The 17,944-nt window shown below is 43.7% G+C and overlaps 1 protein-coding gene across 1 annotated transcript; it reads right to left on the bottom strand.

Annotated features, from left to right (window-relative positions):
* Positions 1 to 3,215: 3,215 nt before the first annotated feature.
* On the bottom strand, positions 3,216 to 8,895 carry ADRA2C (adrenoceptor alpha 2C). Its single transcript, XM_076335865.1, has one exon. The coding sequence runs from the start codon at positions 8,864 to 8,866 to the stop codon at positions 7,529 to 7,531; it is 1,338 nt and encodes a 445-aa protein (XP_076191980.1). The 5' UTR covers positions 8,867 to 8,895; the 3' UTR covers positions 3,216 to 7,528.
* Positions 8,896 to 17,944: the final 9,049 nt, after the last annotated feature.

Raw genomic sequence — 17,944 nt, 5'->3', positions numbered from 1 at the left:
AGACATTGACGAAGTATAACAAAGGTTATGATGCATTTAGATACTGTGATAATGGAGCTCAGAGCTGAGTGCCCATAAACCCAGGGGCCTGAGCTGCCCAGGATCCAGGAGCCTGGAAGTCTCGGCTTTCTGGCACCTGATCCAGCAGCCTGCCCAGGAGCCAGCCAGACAAGCCAGTAAGCAGTCAGGCCAGCAGAAGCTGATTAAAGGTCTCCTGATTTCCATCATATACGGGGCAAAACAGACACATTCTTTAAGGAAAGATCAGATTTCATCAAAGTGGCATTTTTCTGGAAGAAAAACATGCCATCCAGGAATCTTTAATCACTTCTATTGCTAATTGTGTTGTTAAAACAATGCATCATGTTCCTCTGATATACTGTGCGGCAAACCAAAACTAGCAGTCCGATGGACTAAAAGTCTCCCTTTAATCACTGACAGAAGTTGCTGCTGATGTAAACAAACCAGTGCCAACCTTAGTGAATGCACATTCAAAACTCTGCACGCAAGCATTTATTGGTGATAAAACAGTATGGCTTGGAGTGAGTCAAGAACTTTCAGCATCACTCCTGTTACTCCACTAGAGGTACTTACATATAGCACAACCCAGCATCGAAGCACCTCACAGGTAGTCTTCTGGGGAATCCTCCCAGCACACCTGGGAGGAGAGAAGTGCTATCTACCCTTTGTAGATCAGACACTGAGGCATACAAGGTAAAGGCACAGCAAGCGTGTGCTGTGTATTGTACTCAGATTGCAAGCAGGGAGTGCAAAAAGGGAACAGAAAGACAAAGAGAGAGAGTCTGCTATAATGTGAAGTGATTCAATAGGTACATATTTTCATACTCTAATCTTTGCTGGGCACTTGAAATTACTCCTCTCAGTACAGCTGCAAGGGCCCCAGCTGAACAGCTCCACACACTGTTTGCACCAAAATCTGATGAGACGCATCTGAGTAGGTGGTCTCAGATAGGGCATCCCCACCACAGACAAGGTTAAGCCTTTTCCTTAGTTCAGCTGTGGCCTTTTCTTTTAAAATTTAGCTGGAGTGGCTGGGGGTTTTCAGGATTTCTCGTATTCTTCCCAGTATTTGACATGTGTTACTTTCCAGATGGAGAATGTCCTTGTGGAATGAGAGTGTTAGTCTACCGAGAGACAAAAAGCTAGATCAACTGAAACATTTATGTGGCTAAAGGAAAGGCATTTTAGTTGCATCACCTTTATAAATAGTCTATTGGTGAAAGTACTCAGTGAGGAAGTGGGAGACCTCAGTATTAATTACTCCAACAGACTAGGTTGAAAGGGATGCTGTGCTGAAAGTGTTCCACTACAGAGGAAATAATTTGAAATGTTGGGTCAAAGGCATAGAGAACAAAACCAAGAGAAACATGTCCCTGTGGCTTAGGGTTAGCCTCTCTATTAAATGTACCGTACATCTCAGAACCAGTCAGGTTGTTATTTCTTTGACTCATGTCACTTACTAGACATCACACCAAAAGACCTACTCCTAGTGGCCTGCTTTTTAATTTATTAGAGGAGACTTAACAGAGTTAATGGAGAGAAATACGAATCCTCATTTTTTTCCTGTTGTCAACAGGGTGTACCACTTTCTCTATCAGCAGAGAGCTATCAGGAAAGAGTATCATACAAAATGAATGACTGCTGTTCACAAAAATGCTGAAACACAACTAATTGATTTTGATGAAGTAGGCAGCTATATTTGATTTGTGTACTTTACATTCAGGACCTTTAATAAAGCATTTTTGTTAAGTGAGTTACATATAGACAAATTGAATTAAGTGCTGGTTTACTTTTCATTAGATTTTTCAGAGAAGTATAGTAAAGAAAATTGCTATACAGCAGAATGCCATTTATTGACAGAAAAGCTCTTTTTTCTAGTGTAAACAGTATCACCCGTGTAGTCTATTAAAAATAAGCTTCTGCAATTTTGCATGAATTTCTATTTTCCAAAAGAAAAAAAAAAGGAAGGGGGGGGAAGGAAGACCAGTATCCCAGTAAGATGTTAGGCTAGGACTAAGACACCAGGTTTCAATTCCTGACATTTTCCATGCCTCCGTTTCTTTTTTTCTGTAAGATACTGGCAATCTTTCCCTACCTTATCAACTGTTGTGCAGTTGAATTAAAAAATATTTGGGAGTGTAGTGAAGGACATGTGCCAGAGGAGAGATAAACTACTTAAAATGTCTTCCGTCGTACTCCAAGGGCTGCCGCTTCAAACAAAGGCAATGTACCAACTGTAGGTATCACCTAAATTCAGACCAAGCATGATAGTCACTGTGAGTGGAAGATACCCCAGCCGATCCCACTAAACCAGTAGTAGAGTTATCCAACCACTGGAGGTCTGGGCATCTGGTATAACCATCAGAATGCTGACTCTCTGAGCAATTTGCCACTTTTTACTTCCTTGAGAAGCAGTATTTCTACTGTTTCCATGTTACATACCTCCCTAAGTCTTTCTTAGGAGTTCAAAGTGATTGGGAAGCCACAAAATTAAAGCCAGCTCAGTTATCAGAATGGGATCTAGGGCAATTTCACAATTCACCCATGACCCTTCAAACTGCTGATTACTCCTTTCTCACATGCCTTAAGTGTCAGACTCTCCCATTTCTGTCCTGAAACTGAGATGTGCAGGGTGTATAATATGAACTGATGCTTTTGGCCAAAACTAGTCTATATTCAGTGTAGCATCAATAATGCTACATGGTCTTTTGCGTCCAAGTGCCAAACTGTATTTTTGGCTTAATTTCAAGGAAAAAGGACAAACTTAATCTTAGTGTTGAACACTGAAGTGAGCAATCCCTTATCCCTGCCTTCTCCTGTGTCATCTTTTGTATGGCCTAGTTGACCCACAGATCTGGAAGGCAAATTAATATTTGCTATTGTGCAATGAAAAAGGCAAATTCCTGCACTGTACTTGTCTACAGTGCAAAGAAGGTAAGTAAATATTAATTCCTCCAGTGTTGTGGGTAGTCATTTCCGCACACACCGTTGCCCCTCCAAATTAGAGCTTTTTCTCTGAAGCATCTAGTTGCCTTCTGCTCACCAACAAGGTCACAATGAGCAAGCATGAAAACAAACTCACAGATAGCATCTGGCCTTCATTTTGCACAGCTTGTAGGTATTCTCTCCTTCTTGACTGTAGTCATAGTTTAAGGTTAGAACATTCTCCTGAACTGCATGTTGTTACTTTCATTTCCTTCAAAATCCTTACACTTCTCAGATGCTGTTCTAACCAATAGCAACTTCCATAGAGCAAGAAAGAGACCAACAGTTTTCTTCTCCAAAAAACAGATGCAGTCAGATAATGCTTTTCACACAGCTTGTACTGAAAATATACAGTAGGGTTTGTTGCTCTGGTTATATAGTCAAAAACCCCTTGACCCACACCTTCTATGGGTTTGAACAGTAGTCAAAGTTAAGCAGAGAGGACTCCTTTCTTTCAGTTCTTGTACATTTACGCACAAATGTTTGCTTACATTCCTCAGGCACATTTACTGAAAAAGAGGCAACGTCTAAGGAAGCTCCTAACATCCTTGCCCACACTGAGTAGTTCCTTCACCCACAAGTAAACTCCACTGAAGTTTTCTGGGTTTACTCACAAAGGGTGATACAGCTCAATGCGAGCAAAGCTGCTCACAACCATCTCAGGTCTACTTCTCAGAAATTGCCAGTGCTCTTGGAACAACATGGCTCTTCTGAACAGAGAGCACACAGAACAACAAGGGCCTGATTCTTACTTTAGACAATGATTTAAAGCTGTGATCCTGTCAAATCTCCTATATATAAGGCCCCTTCCATCTGTCCCAAGCCCTGAAGAGGCTGATTCTGCAGTTCTCACTCATGCAAAACTCCCACAGAAGAGGGCTGAAGGACAGCAGCACTGAATTCCCATCCTAGCAAAGTTGTACTGTTCGATATTTCAATAACCAACCAATAGTGGTACTGTTCAGAAAATTGGTTTCAAAAATAAAACATTAACTTCTCATTTTAGACTGACAGAAATTTTTCTTCATGGTGAAATGAGCAAATGAACAGTTAAAGATCAGGTGCTTGTTGTTAAAATCAATATGGCTTCACAGTAACATTTCATTCTTCCACAACAGTAAAGAGTGTTTCAACGAGCTCATCAGATGTGATCAAAGACACAACTGGACACATTCGAAACATAAAATATCGTTTCCCTTTTTCTTAAGCAAAAGCTGCATTGACTGTTTTTTTCCTGTATATGCTATTAGCCAACTTACAGTGGAAGCACAACCAGAGTGTGAGTAGCAGAGCTGATAACTTTTTATGAAAAGTTAACACCACACAATATGTTACAAACAAATTCCAGTCTTCAGCTATTACAAGTATAAGAGAACACTGTAATTAAAAAAATAAATCAGCCCCATTTTACTTCCTTGAAGCATATTCAGTAGTTACATTAAAAACAATTTTTATAGAAATCCTCTGTATTCACTAATTTAAAGGGAAATGCACTTAAAAGGGGTGTATACTGCACATCTTTATTGATGAATATTACTTTTTATCTAGCTCAGAAGAAATAAGATCCTCTTGAGGCATTGAATCAGATGAGTAACTGTGATGAGAAATAAATTAAAACCACAGAAAATGCCGTGTTTTTAAGTATGCTGCTGCACATAGATGTTCAGTATCTGCATCAATCCCTTTTAGACATTTGAAAATGCAAAACAATAATAGAAGCATTATCTCCTTTATGTTTATAATGACCACAGAATAATTTTATAGCGAAGAAATTACTTTTAAGGCACATCAGTCATTCCATATGTACTTCATTTTCACTAAAATCTGACTATCAATTAAATTTCATTTCCATAGACTCCTTGAATTCTACAAGGAAAAACAAAGGGGAAGGATTGTGTTTACAGGCAACAAATCTCATTTCAAAAGCAGTGCAACAGTGAAACTGCTGTGTGTCTGCAGACTGGGAAACCACTCAAAAACAAGCATTAAGTGACAAAAGCAGACCTTTATCTTGGTAGGAATGGGTATCTCTAATGAAGCCGTCCAGTAGCTCAGAGGTAGTAGCTATGTACCATATATTGCTTTGGTTGCTCTGGCAATTATATAGTTTCTTCAGATTAAACAAACCTGAACTTTTTAGCTACATCGTTACCTACAAATAATATCATCTCGTTTCAGCTTTTATTGATACAACTTTAAAAAGAATTCTCCATTTTGCAAAAGAGAAAATGGCTTGTAATTTCCTCCTCTCGGTTGCTATTTTTTCTCATATTTATCTGTCTCAGGTACATACTTGAACCAAACCACTTTTATTTACAAAGGGATTCTCCTGAAAATAAGTCTTAACATCCTTTCTTAAAGTGCAAATGTTTAAACAAAGCTCAAATCTTTTCACAATTCCAAGTCTTATTTCAAGAAAGGATCCAATAAGTTACGACTTAAGACTTTGAAAATGTCTCGGTTGTATCTTTAGTGAAATCAAGCAAACTTCTAATGCATTTGGTGCAATCATCTAATCCTTACTTTGGCAGAACTCCCACTTGAGTTGGCCCTGAAGTTAAATTGTCTATTGAATTACCACCAGAATCTTAGCCACCAACAACCTCCTTTTCCAGGGTTAAGTGAACCAAAAGCTTATTATGAAAAACTGGTGAAACAAGTGACTGCTTTATCATTTCTCCTTATGCCATAGAGATTTCAAGAGAAGAGAGGCTATAGACACCTTTCAGACAGAATAGAGGAAGGGGATATTTAATGATTCTCAGGTATAGATTCAATTTAGCTGTTTCAAGAAGCCTGCCGTGTAAGAATAGATTTTGTTCTATTTTCCAAAGAGCTGTTTACTATGGAAAGGTTCATTTGAGGCAGATGCCAAATCCTGCTGCCTATGGAAGGAGCAATACACATAAAATGGAGCAGTATTTACCCCGCAAACAGAATACACACCTTGCAGCAGCACAGCTGGAGAAGGAATGTAAATGCTCAGCTGAGTCTTACACTAGGTATGCATTCAGTGGCGAATGTACAGACAGCAGTCCCTGTCTCTCATTCTCTTCATTACAGTTTATGACATTTTATAAACCCATGGGAAATACAGTTTGCTTTAATAACTACTCAAACTCTTCTCCCCTCTTCCCCCCCCAATAAAATCCTCTGAAATCATAAACTAGAAATGCAAACAGGAAAAGGGAAAGAAAGCAACATTAATATTAAAAGTTTGGAACAACTGCAGCTTCTTTTGAGATTTGTTCACATACACCACTGACAATCTGCAATGTACGCTTCTCATTAAAAAAATAAATATAAAGGATTTAGTTGCTCTAAGACTGTAAATACGAAGGATTTAAAGACCTTAGTGGTGCGGTGATTGCTCTTCCTTTGAAAATCTGCATAGCAGACTGCATCCAACTGCCTGCCTGAGAATGAGAGCAGCACGCATCCAGCCCCTGAGATAAGCCTTTTGAGGGGGACCTAAAAAGAGGGGGGAGAAATTTCCCCAGGGCACATGCAAGTTGAGCTGGTTGGAAATTTGATTTTTTTTTCAACTCAGAAAATGTTAGGCGAGTTCACCAAAATGATTTTTTTTTTTCACTACCTGCTCCAGGACAGCAAGGTGCTCAGGCCACTGATCTGAGAGGGACGGAGCAGGAATTTACTGCCTGGCGATCCAACAGGGGGAAATAAGCTCATGGGGTGCACGTGCTCATTTTTGTATTTCATGAAAACATGCGGGACTCCCAGGTTTGTCCCACTGATGAATCAGAAATTAAGGGAAGATAGGAAAAATATTTCCCATCCAGCTCTATATGCAGAGACCCCTTGAAAGAAAAAGAAAACCCCATGCTTTCTGTTTGACTTAAGTCCTGTGTAAAATCATCATTCAGAAGGTTTTAACAGTACAAAGGTTTATTTAGAAAAGAGTTTGGATTGTTCTTTAGGGTTTTTTTTTGGCAAACATTTAAATCCTTTCGTAACTCAAAAGACTGTCAGTGCCTGGTACTTTGCACTTTCTTTCCCCACATAAGCAGTGAAAGCCAATTTCTTACTGGGACGAGCCCACCACAGGCCCCAGCTGCTCTATTTATAAATACTCAAATCTCCACCACCACTGCCACTTAATCCTTTCCTCTTGATGTCTCTGCTTATTTTCCCCCAAAATTCCAGAGCCCATAAAAGCTCACTGCCTCCCAAACTCAGTGTCTTAGCCTATTTTCCTCCACGGACTCCCCATGCACTCCGTCAGGGTTCAAAGACAACCACTCCCCTCCCCGTTTACCCATCTGCACTCCAGCACCGCTCCTCCAGCACCATGTCGCCATTCTGTACCACGGTGAATGCCCTCAGCCTCCCTGACACTATCCCCATGCCCCACAGCATCACTCTGCTCCACTGAGGGGGCAAGCCCTCTTCCTTCTCTCTAAGCCCAAACCCCATGTTCTCTTTCCTCCCTTCTTTTTCAGCATAGAGCCTTCTCCTTCTCTTTTAACTCTACTCCTGCTCAAGGCAAATCCATCCCTCCAGCTCAATGCCGGAAGTTCTTCTTCTTCTTCTTAAAGAGAATGTGTTTAAAGGACCTGCGGAAGTCCTGGTTGAAGATGGTGTAGATAACTGGGTTGAGGGAGCTATTGCAATACCCAATCCAGAAGAAGAACTTGAAGAGCGTCTCAGGGACCTCACATGCCTCCCGGCAAATACCATAGAGGCTGTAGCTGAAGAAGAAAGGGAACCAGCAAACTACAAAGACCCCCATGACCACGGCCAGCACAAAAGTGAAGCGTTTCTCCCGGGCCTGGGTGACTTTCTTACGGCAGATGCTGCTACGCTTCCGGCGACGGCGATATGAGAAGAACTGCATGGAGCGATTGCTAGAGCGGGACAGACGGCTACTAGAATGCTTGGAGGAATACGAGTAGGAGAAGGACTGGCTCTTGCTGCTTTTGCGGGGATGCTCCTCCCGGCTCCGCCTCCGTCTACTCTCTGAGGTGCTGCTCTCCTCCAGCTCAATGTCCTCCAGCTCAGAGGCTTTGCGCCAGTGGTGCACTGAATAATGTCCATTCTCTCCCAGCTGCATCCTCAGGGATGTGCAGCCGCCAGCAGCGCGGCTCAAGCCATTCTCAGTCTGGGAGGACCCCTCTGGCATTGTACGCTTCTCAGAGAGGGTCCTGGTCCTTAGCTTGGCCACGCGGTAGATACGGATATAGACCAACACCATGATGAGGCAGGGGGCAAAGAAAGAGCCAATACAAGAAGAAAGGATGTACCATGTCTCATCATTGAGCTTGCACTGGGGAAAGCCATCTTCTTCAGGGTCCCGGTACATGGAGATCAATGGCGGGAAGGAGATGACAGCTGAAATGAGCCAGACAGTGAGGATGATGGCCTTGATCCGCCGGGGGGTCCGTTTGAGGTTGTACTCCACCGCCTGTGTGACTGACCAATACCTGTCGAGGCTGATGGCGCACAGGTGGACGATGGAGGAGGTGCAGAAGAGCACATCCAGCGCCAGGTAAATGTTACACCAAGCTTTGCCGAAGTACCAGTAATTCATAAGTTCGTTGGCTAAGGAGAAAGGCATGACCAGGGTAGCCACCAGGATGTCCGCGCTGGCCAGAGACACCAGGAAGAGGTTCTGGGGGGCTCTCAGCGCCCGGCTGGTGAGCACAGCTATCACCACCAGCACGTTGCCCACGATGGTGAAGACGATGAGGAAGCCCACCACCGCCGCCAGGCTGGCCACGGCCGCCGGGGAGTAGGGGGAGGGCGGCTGCAGGAGGGCAGAGGAGGACGGAGAGGAGGGGGGCAGCGCCAGGGACTCGTTGGGGGAGCCCAGGCTCGTGTTCACCACCACCAGCAGATCCATGGTGGGTGTGCGGGGCGCCGGCGTCCTAGAGAGCCCCGCGGAGCCCCCGCCCCGTCCCGCCGCCCCGCCGCCGCCGCCCCGCCGCCCTCATCGCCCCCCGCCAACGGTCCAACGGCCGCCCCGCCGCGCGGCTCCCAACGGCTAAGCCGCCCGCCTCTCCCCCTCGGCCCCTCAGGGCAGGGCCGGGCAGCGCCGCCCCGGCGCGGCAGGGAGCGCGGCAGCGCTGCCTCCGCCCGACCCCCGGCGAGGGGGCAGCGGGGCACGTCTGGCCCCCGCCGCCCGCCCAGTCATGCCCGGCTCAAGGCAGCCCGCGGCTCCGGGGAAGACACCGCCCGGCCAACGGGAGTCCCCGGCAGGAGCTGGATCCTCGCAGGGAGCAGGGTCCGAGGCAGCAGCGGCGGCATCAAATCCCATGGAGAGCGGCTCCCGGCGCCCCCGCTCCAGCGGCGCGGCAGCGCGCTCTCGGCGAAGTCGCGGCTGCCCGGCGGCTCCGTCCTAGTCTTGCATCGCGCTCCCAATCGGCGGCGTGCCCCGCCGCCGCGCGCATGCTCAGTCCCGCCAGGTGAAGCCGCCGCGCCCGCCTCGGCGGAACACCCCAGCGGGCGGAAAAACGCCCCGAGCGCCGCCGCTGCCGCCGGTTCTCCCGCGCCGGGAGCCGCGGAGCCGCGCGGCCGAGCTGCCCTCTCCTCTCTTCCCCGCGGCGGCGCTGTCCCGCGCCGAGCGGCGGCGGCCTCCGGGAGGGGCGGTGGCGCGGTGCCGCCGCGCTCCCCGCCGCGCTCCCCGCCGCCCGGCGCAGCCTCCGGCCCCACTCGGCGGCCGGGCAGGTGTTTCTCCTCGCCGCGGCGCGGCTCTGAGGGAAAACGGCCCTCGCGGAGGCCGCCTCGGGGGGGTAGAAGTTGTCGGTCCCATGAGAAGCGGCGCCGAGTCCACCTCCCGGCAGTGCGGCGGTGGGGTGGTCGCCGCCTGCGGTGCCGGCCTCGCGCGCTAGGGGGCGGCCTTGGCCGTCCGCGCGAGGCGGGCAGCCGTTACCGGCCGGCGGCGCCGCGCCGCCCTGAGGGGACCGCGAAGGGCGGGTGCTCCTCGGCTTGTTTTGGGGATACATAGTGATGTTTAAGCACAGGTTTAGTGTAAGTGCTCGCCCGGATAAAGCCTGCTTCTCCGCCACACGCTTCTCCGCTGGAAACTGGTGCGAGCCCGCACCGGGCGAGTGCTGGCCTGGGAGGGAAGCTTGGGGTGTTACGGGAAAGAAAGCACTGAGGAAACTCTACGGTAGTATTCCCACTGCTTGGACTTTCTCTGGAATATATGAGAGGTTGATTCTACCAGTAGCCAGAAGTAACCGGTGCAGGAGGAGTATGGCTGGCTCAACTCTGCTCCTTCCCAGCAGAGGCAGGCAGATGGGGAGTGGAGCCGTGGGCTTGCCTCGTCCTCACCCGTCTTACGTGCCTGCTGTGAGGGGTCTGAGCGACGCATCTTCAGACCTCCTTTGCTGACAGCCCTGTGACTTACATTACATTCCTTTGGAAAGGAAATCAGAACTGACAATAAAAATGAAGTCAGGGCCACTTTAATGCCTCTTTCTTTAGCTGAACCTGCCCAACAGAGGGTAGAAGAAGGTAGTTCAGTGTAGCCTGGGTCTGTGGTGGTATGTGGTCCTGAGAAAAGCCACTGCTCTGTGCTGGAGAGTATGTTCTCTCTTCCCAATCCCCTTCCTCCACCTGCTCTCCCTACATCCCCCAGCCCTCAGGTCCTCCTCCGAAGATGGCCTGTGGGACACTGTGAGATTAGAGAACAGCCATATACGCAGCACGCCTCTTCTGGGAGCCCATCCGGGTGCCTGGATTTTGGATCGCAAGTTCTTCAAAGCAAGGACTGTCCCACTGCTCTCTTTGCTGCTGCACTTGCTTTTCTTGTGCCACGCTGCAAAGAGCCTGTGCTTATAAAATACTGACAACGGTAGCGTAACTCTTAACCGCAGGATTAGCTGTGTTCATTTCAGGTGAGCCAGAATATGAATTCATCCACAGCCAGTTAATTTGCTTTTAATCCAGAATAATGTATTCCTTTTATGCTGTGTGGCAACGTTACCAGCTTGCGTGGGATGGGTGCTTTCTCCCATTGTGGCACTGTAAAAGATTCAGTAGAAGAGGTAGATATTTATGGCAGGACTCACAGGGCACAGCAGTGCTGAAAACCACAACCTGACTGGATTCCATGGCTAGTACCTAGTTTTGGAGCTGCCTAAACCCCTTCATCATCATCCTGCTGACTTCTAAAGATAGGAACCTGATGTTTTGCCTAGGGTATTCCCAGAGCAGCTGGTTTATGCCTCCCTCCTGTGCCCCATCTGGACCCAGAAATGCAGTGTCCCTAGGTCTTGGGAGGGTCGCAGTCTGGTACACACATTCTGCTTACTACTGCCAGGATCATATTCTTTGTAATGCAAAACTGTGAGTAGTGAAGGCACATATATCCAAGAGAACTTCTCTTTCACTGTATAACATTTAAAATAATAAAATACTTGATATTATAATGGTCCACTAGTTGAAATAGAACAGCCTGGGGCTTTGGGGAGTGATAAGGGACACTCTGATTCCAGTTACCTTTTTGGTGCAACCAGCGCTGCTCCTCTGTTCTCTGTCTGTTTGCGTAGGTGCATGGACTGGATTATGAAGGGTTGGAAGTGAGTATGCTTAGCTCTGATAGGAAGGAAAATTACTCTGGAGATTATGATCTAATTAATCTATTTTGTAAGCAATTTACTCTGAAGTTTTTTTCATTTGAAAACTAATTAACAAACATGTTGTGACTGCATCTAAAAGAGAAAGAACATAATGTTGAAACTAAACTTTGTCAGGTAACAAACTCTAGTAAGGCTGAAATGCAGAAGCAGTAATCACCTAAACAACCAAAGCGTAACATATAGAACAAAATGCAATAGAAATCTGATGCCCCCTCAAGTCCTTCTAAATAGACAAGCAATCTGATAAGGAGGGCTCTTTAAAAAAGCTTGCAAAGCCACAGGAAGATTAAATGAATGGAGGTTGAGGTTAGTAAAGGTCAAACAGGAAGTAAATGGCACTTTTTTAACGTGAAACCTGAATAACCACTGAAGCAGCTTCCTAATATTTGTGCTCCGTTCTTCATATTTGAAAGTTTCATAATGGTATCTATGAACTGAGAGGACAAGGCGCAGGAATTTAAAGTCTAACCTTTGATGTGACTGGTGTTAGGCAGAAAGTTAGAATGTGTGATCTAACTGGTTCCATCTGGGTTTAAAATATAGTAAATACAAATGCAAAATCACATGAACATTTGGGATTCAAGAACTAACTGTCAAAAAAGGGGTATATAAGCCCCACAATATTCAATCCCCTTACTAGGCAATTAAGAAGTCAGGCTGACCAAGTATGTCTTGAACTTGTATGAACTGGAACTTGAAATAAACCTTCAGCTAATGATTTGAGGCTTTAGATTAAGAGTTGAAGCTTTTCAAGACTTATCTTTGCTCAAAATAAGTCAATGCAGAAGTTTCATAACAAAAGGAATGAGACAAGCAAACGTCTGAGCACATATTTAGCATTTCTAATGAGGAGATGCTAACTGGGATATGGAAAAAATTAAAAATAAATAGGGAGCAAAATATCCATGTTGTGTTGTGGTTTCTTTAGCACTAAAGTTGTACTGTGATGCTGAAACAATTTAGTATATAACTCCACTGAAGCCAGGGAAGTAACGTTTGGGTTTTCATGTATGTAACTGAGATCCAGTTTGCCTAAATAGCACTATGTCACCCCAGCTCATGTATATAGAGGTGAATGAAGCGGGGGCACATAGATAGAAGAAATCTACCCTCATGAAAATCTGCTTAGTCTACTGAGAGACAAAGATAGGAGCAGGGTGAATGACAGCGGATAAAGCAAATTTAATTGTGCTTTTGGAAATCAGTGGTTTGGTATAAAACACAAAGGTTAAGAAACTTGGCAAGATAGGTAGGCACCTTGCTGCTTTTTTCCTTCCAAAAACCTGCATTTATGTTATGTTCACTCTCAAAACTGTCTTCCCAATAGTTATCAGCTCCTAACCATTGGCCTTCATGTGAGCTCATGCTTGGTAAGTGTTAACAGGCTCTCATGAAAAAAAAAAAAGCGGTTTAGAGGCTGGATGAGGCACTTCTAGGCAACAAACTGGGCCTGGCTTAAACTGATCCAAGCCCAGTCTTCCTGAAGTGATCCAGTAGATATTGTGCTATACCCATCCATCTGCTGTACACTGTCACTGCTGTTCTGGTTCCCTCATCCAGCATCCTACTACAAACCTCCCATCACAGCAGGCTGAGAAGATCCCGCAGGAGCAGAACTATTTCTTATTGCTTGTTGTCTCTAATTCTTGTTGGTTTTTACTTGGATTCTCAAGTTGGACTGACCGTCAGGTCAGTTTGAGCTACCAGAAGACTGTATTGGCCAAAGAGACGCACCACCTGCACCTGGGTTTAAGTCTTGGGAAATCCAAAAGCTGTCGCTGGGAAACTGGCCGGTGGTGGCCTCAACAACTCAAGTCCAAACTCAGGGACGATTACCAAAGGTGACATCAACCCAGCCACTGAAGTTGGTGGAAAGGTTCCTGCTGACACCCAAACCTTTAGGCTTCTGTTAGGCTGTATAAGAACATTTGCTTTGAATAGTGCTGTCACAAGTACACACTGTGCTTGCACACAGATAGATTTAAGAGAAAAAAGTGTTCTAGCTGGTTTGCACTTCCAAACATGTTTTGCCTCTTCTGTTCAAGACCTGAAGAAAAACTTGTGTGCCCAAAAGCTTGTCTCTTTTTTTCCTTCCAAACGTATCAGGTGAGTTAGTGGACAAACCTGCCTCTTTATATTCTATATCTTTAAGTCATCACGATTGTAACCATGCTATTAAATGCTCTTCAGTGCATTTGTTTTTAAATAATCTCTCCCTCCCCAGAAGAACAACGTTATCATTTATAGAGGAAATATGTCAGCTTTCTTAATAAAGGAGGTGATATTTGATTTTCAGTGGGAACTGGGTTCCTTACTTCCCCCTTGTGACTTTGAAAATGTGTCTTAGATAAACAAAAAGGTTTATAGGACAGCCTGATTTACTAAACATCTGGAAGTGCTCACTAATCTCTCAAACTAAGCTTTATATCAATAGGCAAAATTATGCAGTTGATATGAATGCTTGGGAAAAATAATGCCACGGGAATTTTTATTTATTTGTGAATATTTGAAATATTTCATCAGAAATATGGGAATCTAAATGGTTTTCAGAAGCCACTTTTTTTTTGTTTTTGAAAGCAACTTTTGGACTTGAATATTTTTTTCAGTTTTTGGGTTTTTAGTACAATGTCCAGAGAAGGAGAAAGTTTTGATTGAAATGAGTCTGTCTGAAACTTGCTCTTCTGTATGAAAGAATATTTCATTGACAATTAAGTGATCAAGACCAAATCAAAACCAGTTTATTCGTTATTTTTTTCCTTGATGTGGAACTAAAACTTAAGCGCCATGTTGACATTAGTATTATGCTTGAGCTAAAATTGAATGGAGAAGTTTATTGGTTCAGCTCCCTAATGCAGTTTTTCGCCTCTCGTATATTTGTAACCCTTTTTCATGCTCTTACTAAACAGTGTCATTGTTGTTGGTAAGACCGTAAACCAGAAGTCAAATAATGTTAGTCAGCCATATCCTGTCTGGCTCGTTTCTGTAAGTCTTTTTCACTTTTGTAGCAGGGTCACGTCAGCCATAGCTGTGTTGCAGAGTGCCATTGATTCAGCCAAACCTGGGGCTCCCGCAGAAGTATTTGTTTGATTCTCCCTATTACTGGGGAGTCAGGAAAAATAGATCTATGTCCCCTCTCTTCCTTTTTACTATTTGTACTGTTTCCATTATCTGTACTCATTTTAAGGCTTCTTCATTTCTTATTTATTTAGTCAGTACTTTAAATAGCCTTCACAGACACCTGTACTGATAGCTGTGCCATTTGCACAGGATGAGTCCATTATTTTTCTAGGATTCTGCACTGTATTTGAGGGCTCTTCCCCTTGATTTCCATGTTTTTTTTAATCCTGCAAGACTTCTGCACAGTAATATGTGTGGGGAGTACTTAGTTTATTGTTCTGAACTTATATCAAGCATGCATTTATTTGCATTTTGAATGAGGTTATGCAAGTTTGTAAAAGCTTCGGCTTCTAAATAGAGAAAGTTCTGTGTAGATAATTTATCATCTGTGACAATTAATATCTCTAATTTATTAATTGTAGGGCCTGTTTGGCATAAGTGTAAGACAGCCTTCTTCATGACATATTTTCAACTGATTTAGTAAGGAGACAGGTTTTGGCTACAAACCCTTACATCTCTGCTCTCTTCATTTATATTGAAATACCCATTTCCACAGTAATGATCAAGTAACAGAATCCGTTCCAATGGATTTTAGTGCAGGCGGGGGAGGAGAAGACGCAGTCTTTGTCACCAAGGTTCATCGCCTCCCAGCTGCATCTACTTCATGGCATGCTTCTGCTTAATATTTTGAATCGCCATCCGAGGGATTTCAAAGGGTGGTACTACTTGCTATGACAATCCATTATTAAATCAAGCCCCATGCACTTCAGGACAGGAGGCATCTACCATCTTGTACATTGTTCTATGATGCTTTGCAGGAGGAAGATCTTGTGTGCACAAGATCAATTAGAGCAAATGTTGCCATGTTTCCTGTGTCTGCTATGAGTGGCAACTTGAAAGCAGTATAGTTGACTACACTGAAGACTTTCCATAGGAACAAGAGCAGATTGTATTATTTCTGCTTCACATTAAACCTTAGGGACACGTCCAAATATCGTGTTGTCCTTTTCATTTCCTCATATCTATGCTATAGTGATTTGAATTTTATTTGTTAATTTAGCATTCTTCCATCTTTCAGAGTCTTTAAACTCATGAAGATGTAATTTCTTCAAGACAGGCATCAAGTAGTTCCGCCATCTTTCACCAACAAAATAAAGTGTTTTTTCTTGCACTGTTTGGGAAGGTGTTCTGCCTTTCTGTTCTTTTGTTCCTCTAAAATAAGGCACGGTTTGTTTTTTCCGGTCATTACTCCTCACTGCGCTTTCCTTGTTGTGGCTTAGTATCTCCAGGAAGTCTTTAAACAGTTTGACAAAACGTTCTCATGTCTCCCTTCATTGCTGCCATTTCTGCTTTCAGTGCCTGTCTATCAACACAGCCTCTTTTATCCTTTTTTGCCTGATCTTTTTACTCCTTTATCTTTATCCCTATATTCCTTTTTTCTTTGTTTACTTTTCTAGCCTTAATGTATTGAGTAGATTTAACTTATCCTGCCTTTTTTTCTGTAATAGCATCCCATGTGGCATTGCTAAACCACTCTTCTTTCCTAGTTTTGATAAAGAACAATCTCTGCTGTATTAATATAAAATTTACAAATGGCTTCCCATTCTTTTTGTATAAAGTCAAATACAGTTTCTGCCATATCTGAAAGCTTCTTTGAATGTTACAATTGAAAATCATTCCTTATGTGTTCATCCTTCATTTTAGAGCTATTAATCTTTCTTGCAATATTTTTCTGATTTTTTTTTCATTTTCATGGTGGTTATGTATAATTGATGTTCATATGCCCCCAGTGTCTGTGAATTTCATCATATACAGAAAAGAGCAACCTGATTTCTAGTAACGCTACGAAAGGAGATCCAGCATTTCTTCATGTGTTTAATTTTGAGGGAATAGTGTCCCTCCACCAAAAAGGACAATTCAATCAAGAAGCCTTTTCACTATTGTCGAGTGAGCCTTGACTGTGTATACACTGTATCTGTATCTGTCAAGTCAACACATCATTGATGTCACACTGGACCTTGCTGGTAAGGACCAGTAAAAGCCCTGTAAAGAATATTACTCTTTTCCTTATCATATTCATTTGTTCCAGCTTGATATTAGGTGGCAGTCATTTTCACACATGCACTTAAAATATTGCCAGGAATTCTGGTACTCTGTTTGTGTTGTAATATTTCATTTCTTTGATGACTTGAGACTATTTCCAGCCTGTATTACAAGTTGTATAGTCCAGAAAGGAGCTCAAAATTGGGAATGAGTTGGGAGCAGTGACTTCTAGCAGGCATTACCTCCCTGCTATAGCAGTATCTCTCGGTACACTTTACGCAATTCACTGGAGAATCACCTGCAGGTCAAAGAGATGCGCTTGACATTTTACTGTCTATTTTGGATTTGGACTCAAGCATGTAATTCAAATTATGCATGTCCTTCTGTGTTTTGATGAATGGGGCCTTATATTGAAAAATGTCAATTCAGTAAATATCAGTAAATAACTCAGTGTCCGCAAAGTTTTTAAGTTAAAATGGCTCATTAGAAGCATCTTACAAAGCAGAAAAGGTGTCATAAAATTAATTCTTAATTCACATAACTCATTCTTACTCATGTTTGCCAGTAAGAAAGATGAAGCAAGGAAGGAGAGAGGAAGCAAGGGAGGGAGAGAGGGATGAAACCGCTACTTTCATCCCTTCTTCACTTCACAAAACATCTGAGGAGTATGGACTCATGTGCTGTGGTTTTTCTGATATTACCCATTTTTTCAACATCTGCAGTGTGCAGTAGTTTATACTCTACGTTTGTATCTAGGCTAATGGCAATCATCAAGAATATTAGGTAAAACATGTCAAAAATTGCAGCGTACCTTTAGGAACAAATTACCTACTGAATGTGGTGAACATAGGCTTTTCCAAATAAGAATAGTTTAACTCACAAAAGATGCACAGCAGGAGTAGCAGCAAGTACTGTAGCCTGCTATTATCTGTCATGCAAAGGAAATGTTGATTTCAAGTTCACAGAAAGTTCAGGAGATCAAAAAGGTATAACTCACTGAAATCATTGATTAGCAGTAGGAAGACCATAATCAATCAGAAACCTATGGTATCTGTTACCAGTCCTTGATCATTTAAGTTACTGCAGCTATTGGAAATGGAAGCCGGTTTCGCACAATATTTAACATTTCCTTATTTGTATTCTACTTGCTTGTCGTAGCTGTATCAGATTCAGCT

This window comes from Aptenodytes patagonicus, chromosome 4, assembly GCF_965638725.1.
Source record: "Aptenodytes patagonicus chromosome 4, bAptPat1.pri.cur, whole genome shotgun sequence".
NCBI lineage: Eukaryota > Metazoa > Chordata > Aves > Sphenisciformes > Spheniscidae > Aptenodytes > Aptenodytes patagonicus.
This window is presented reverse-complemented; position numbering and strand designations above follow the sequence as displayed.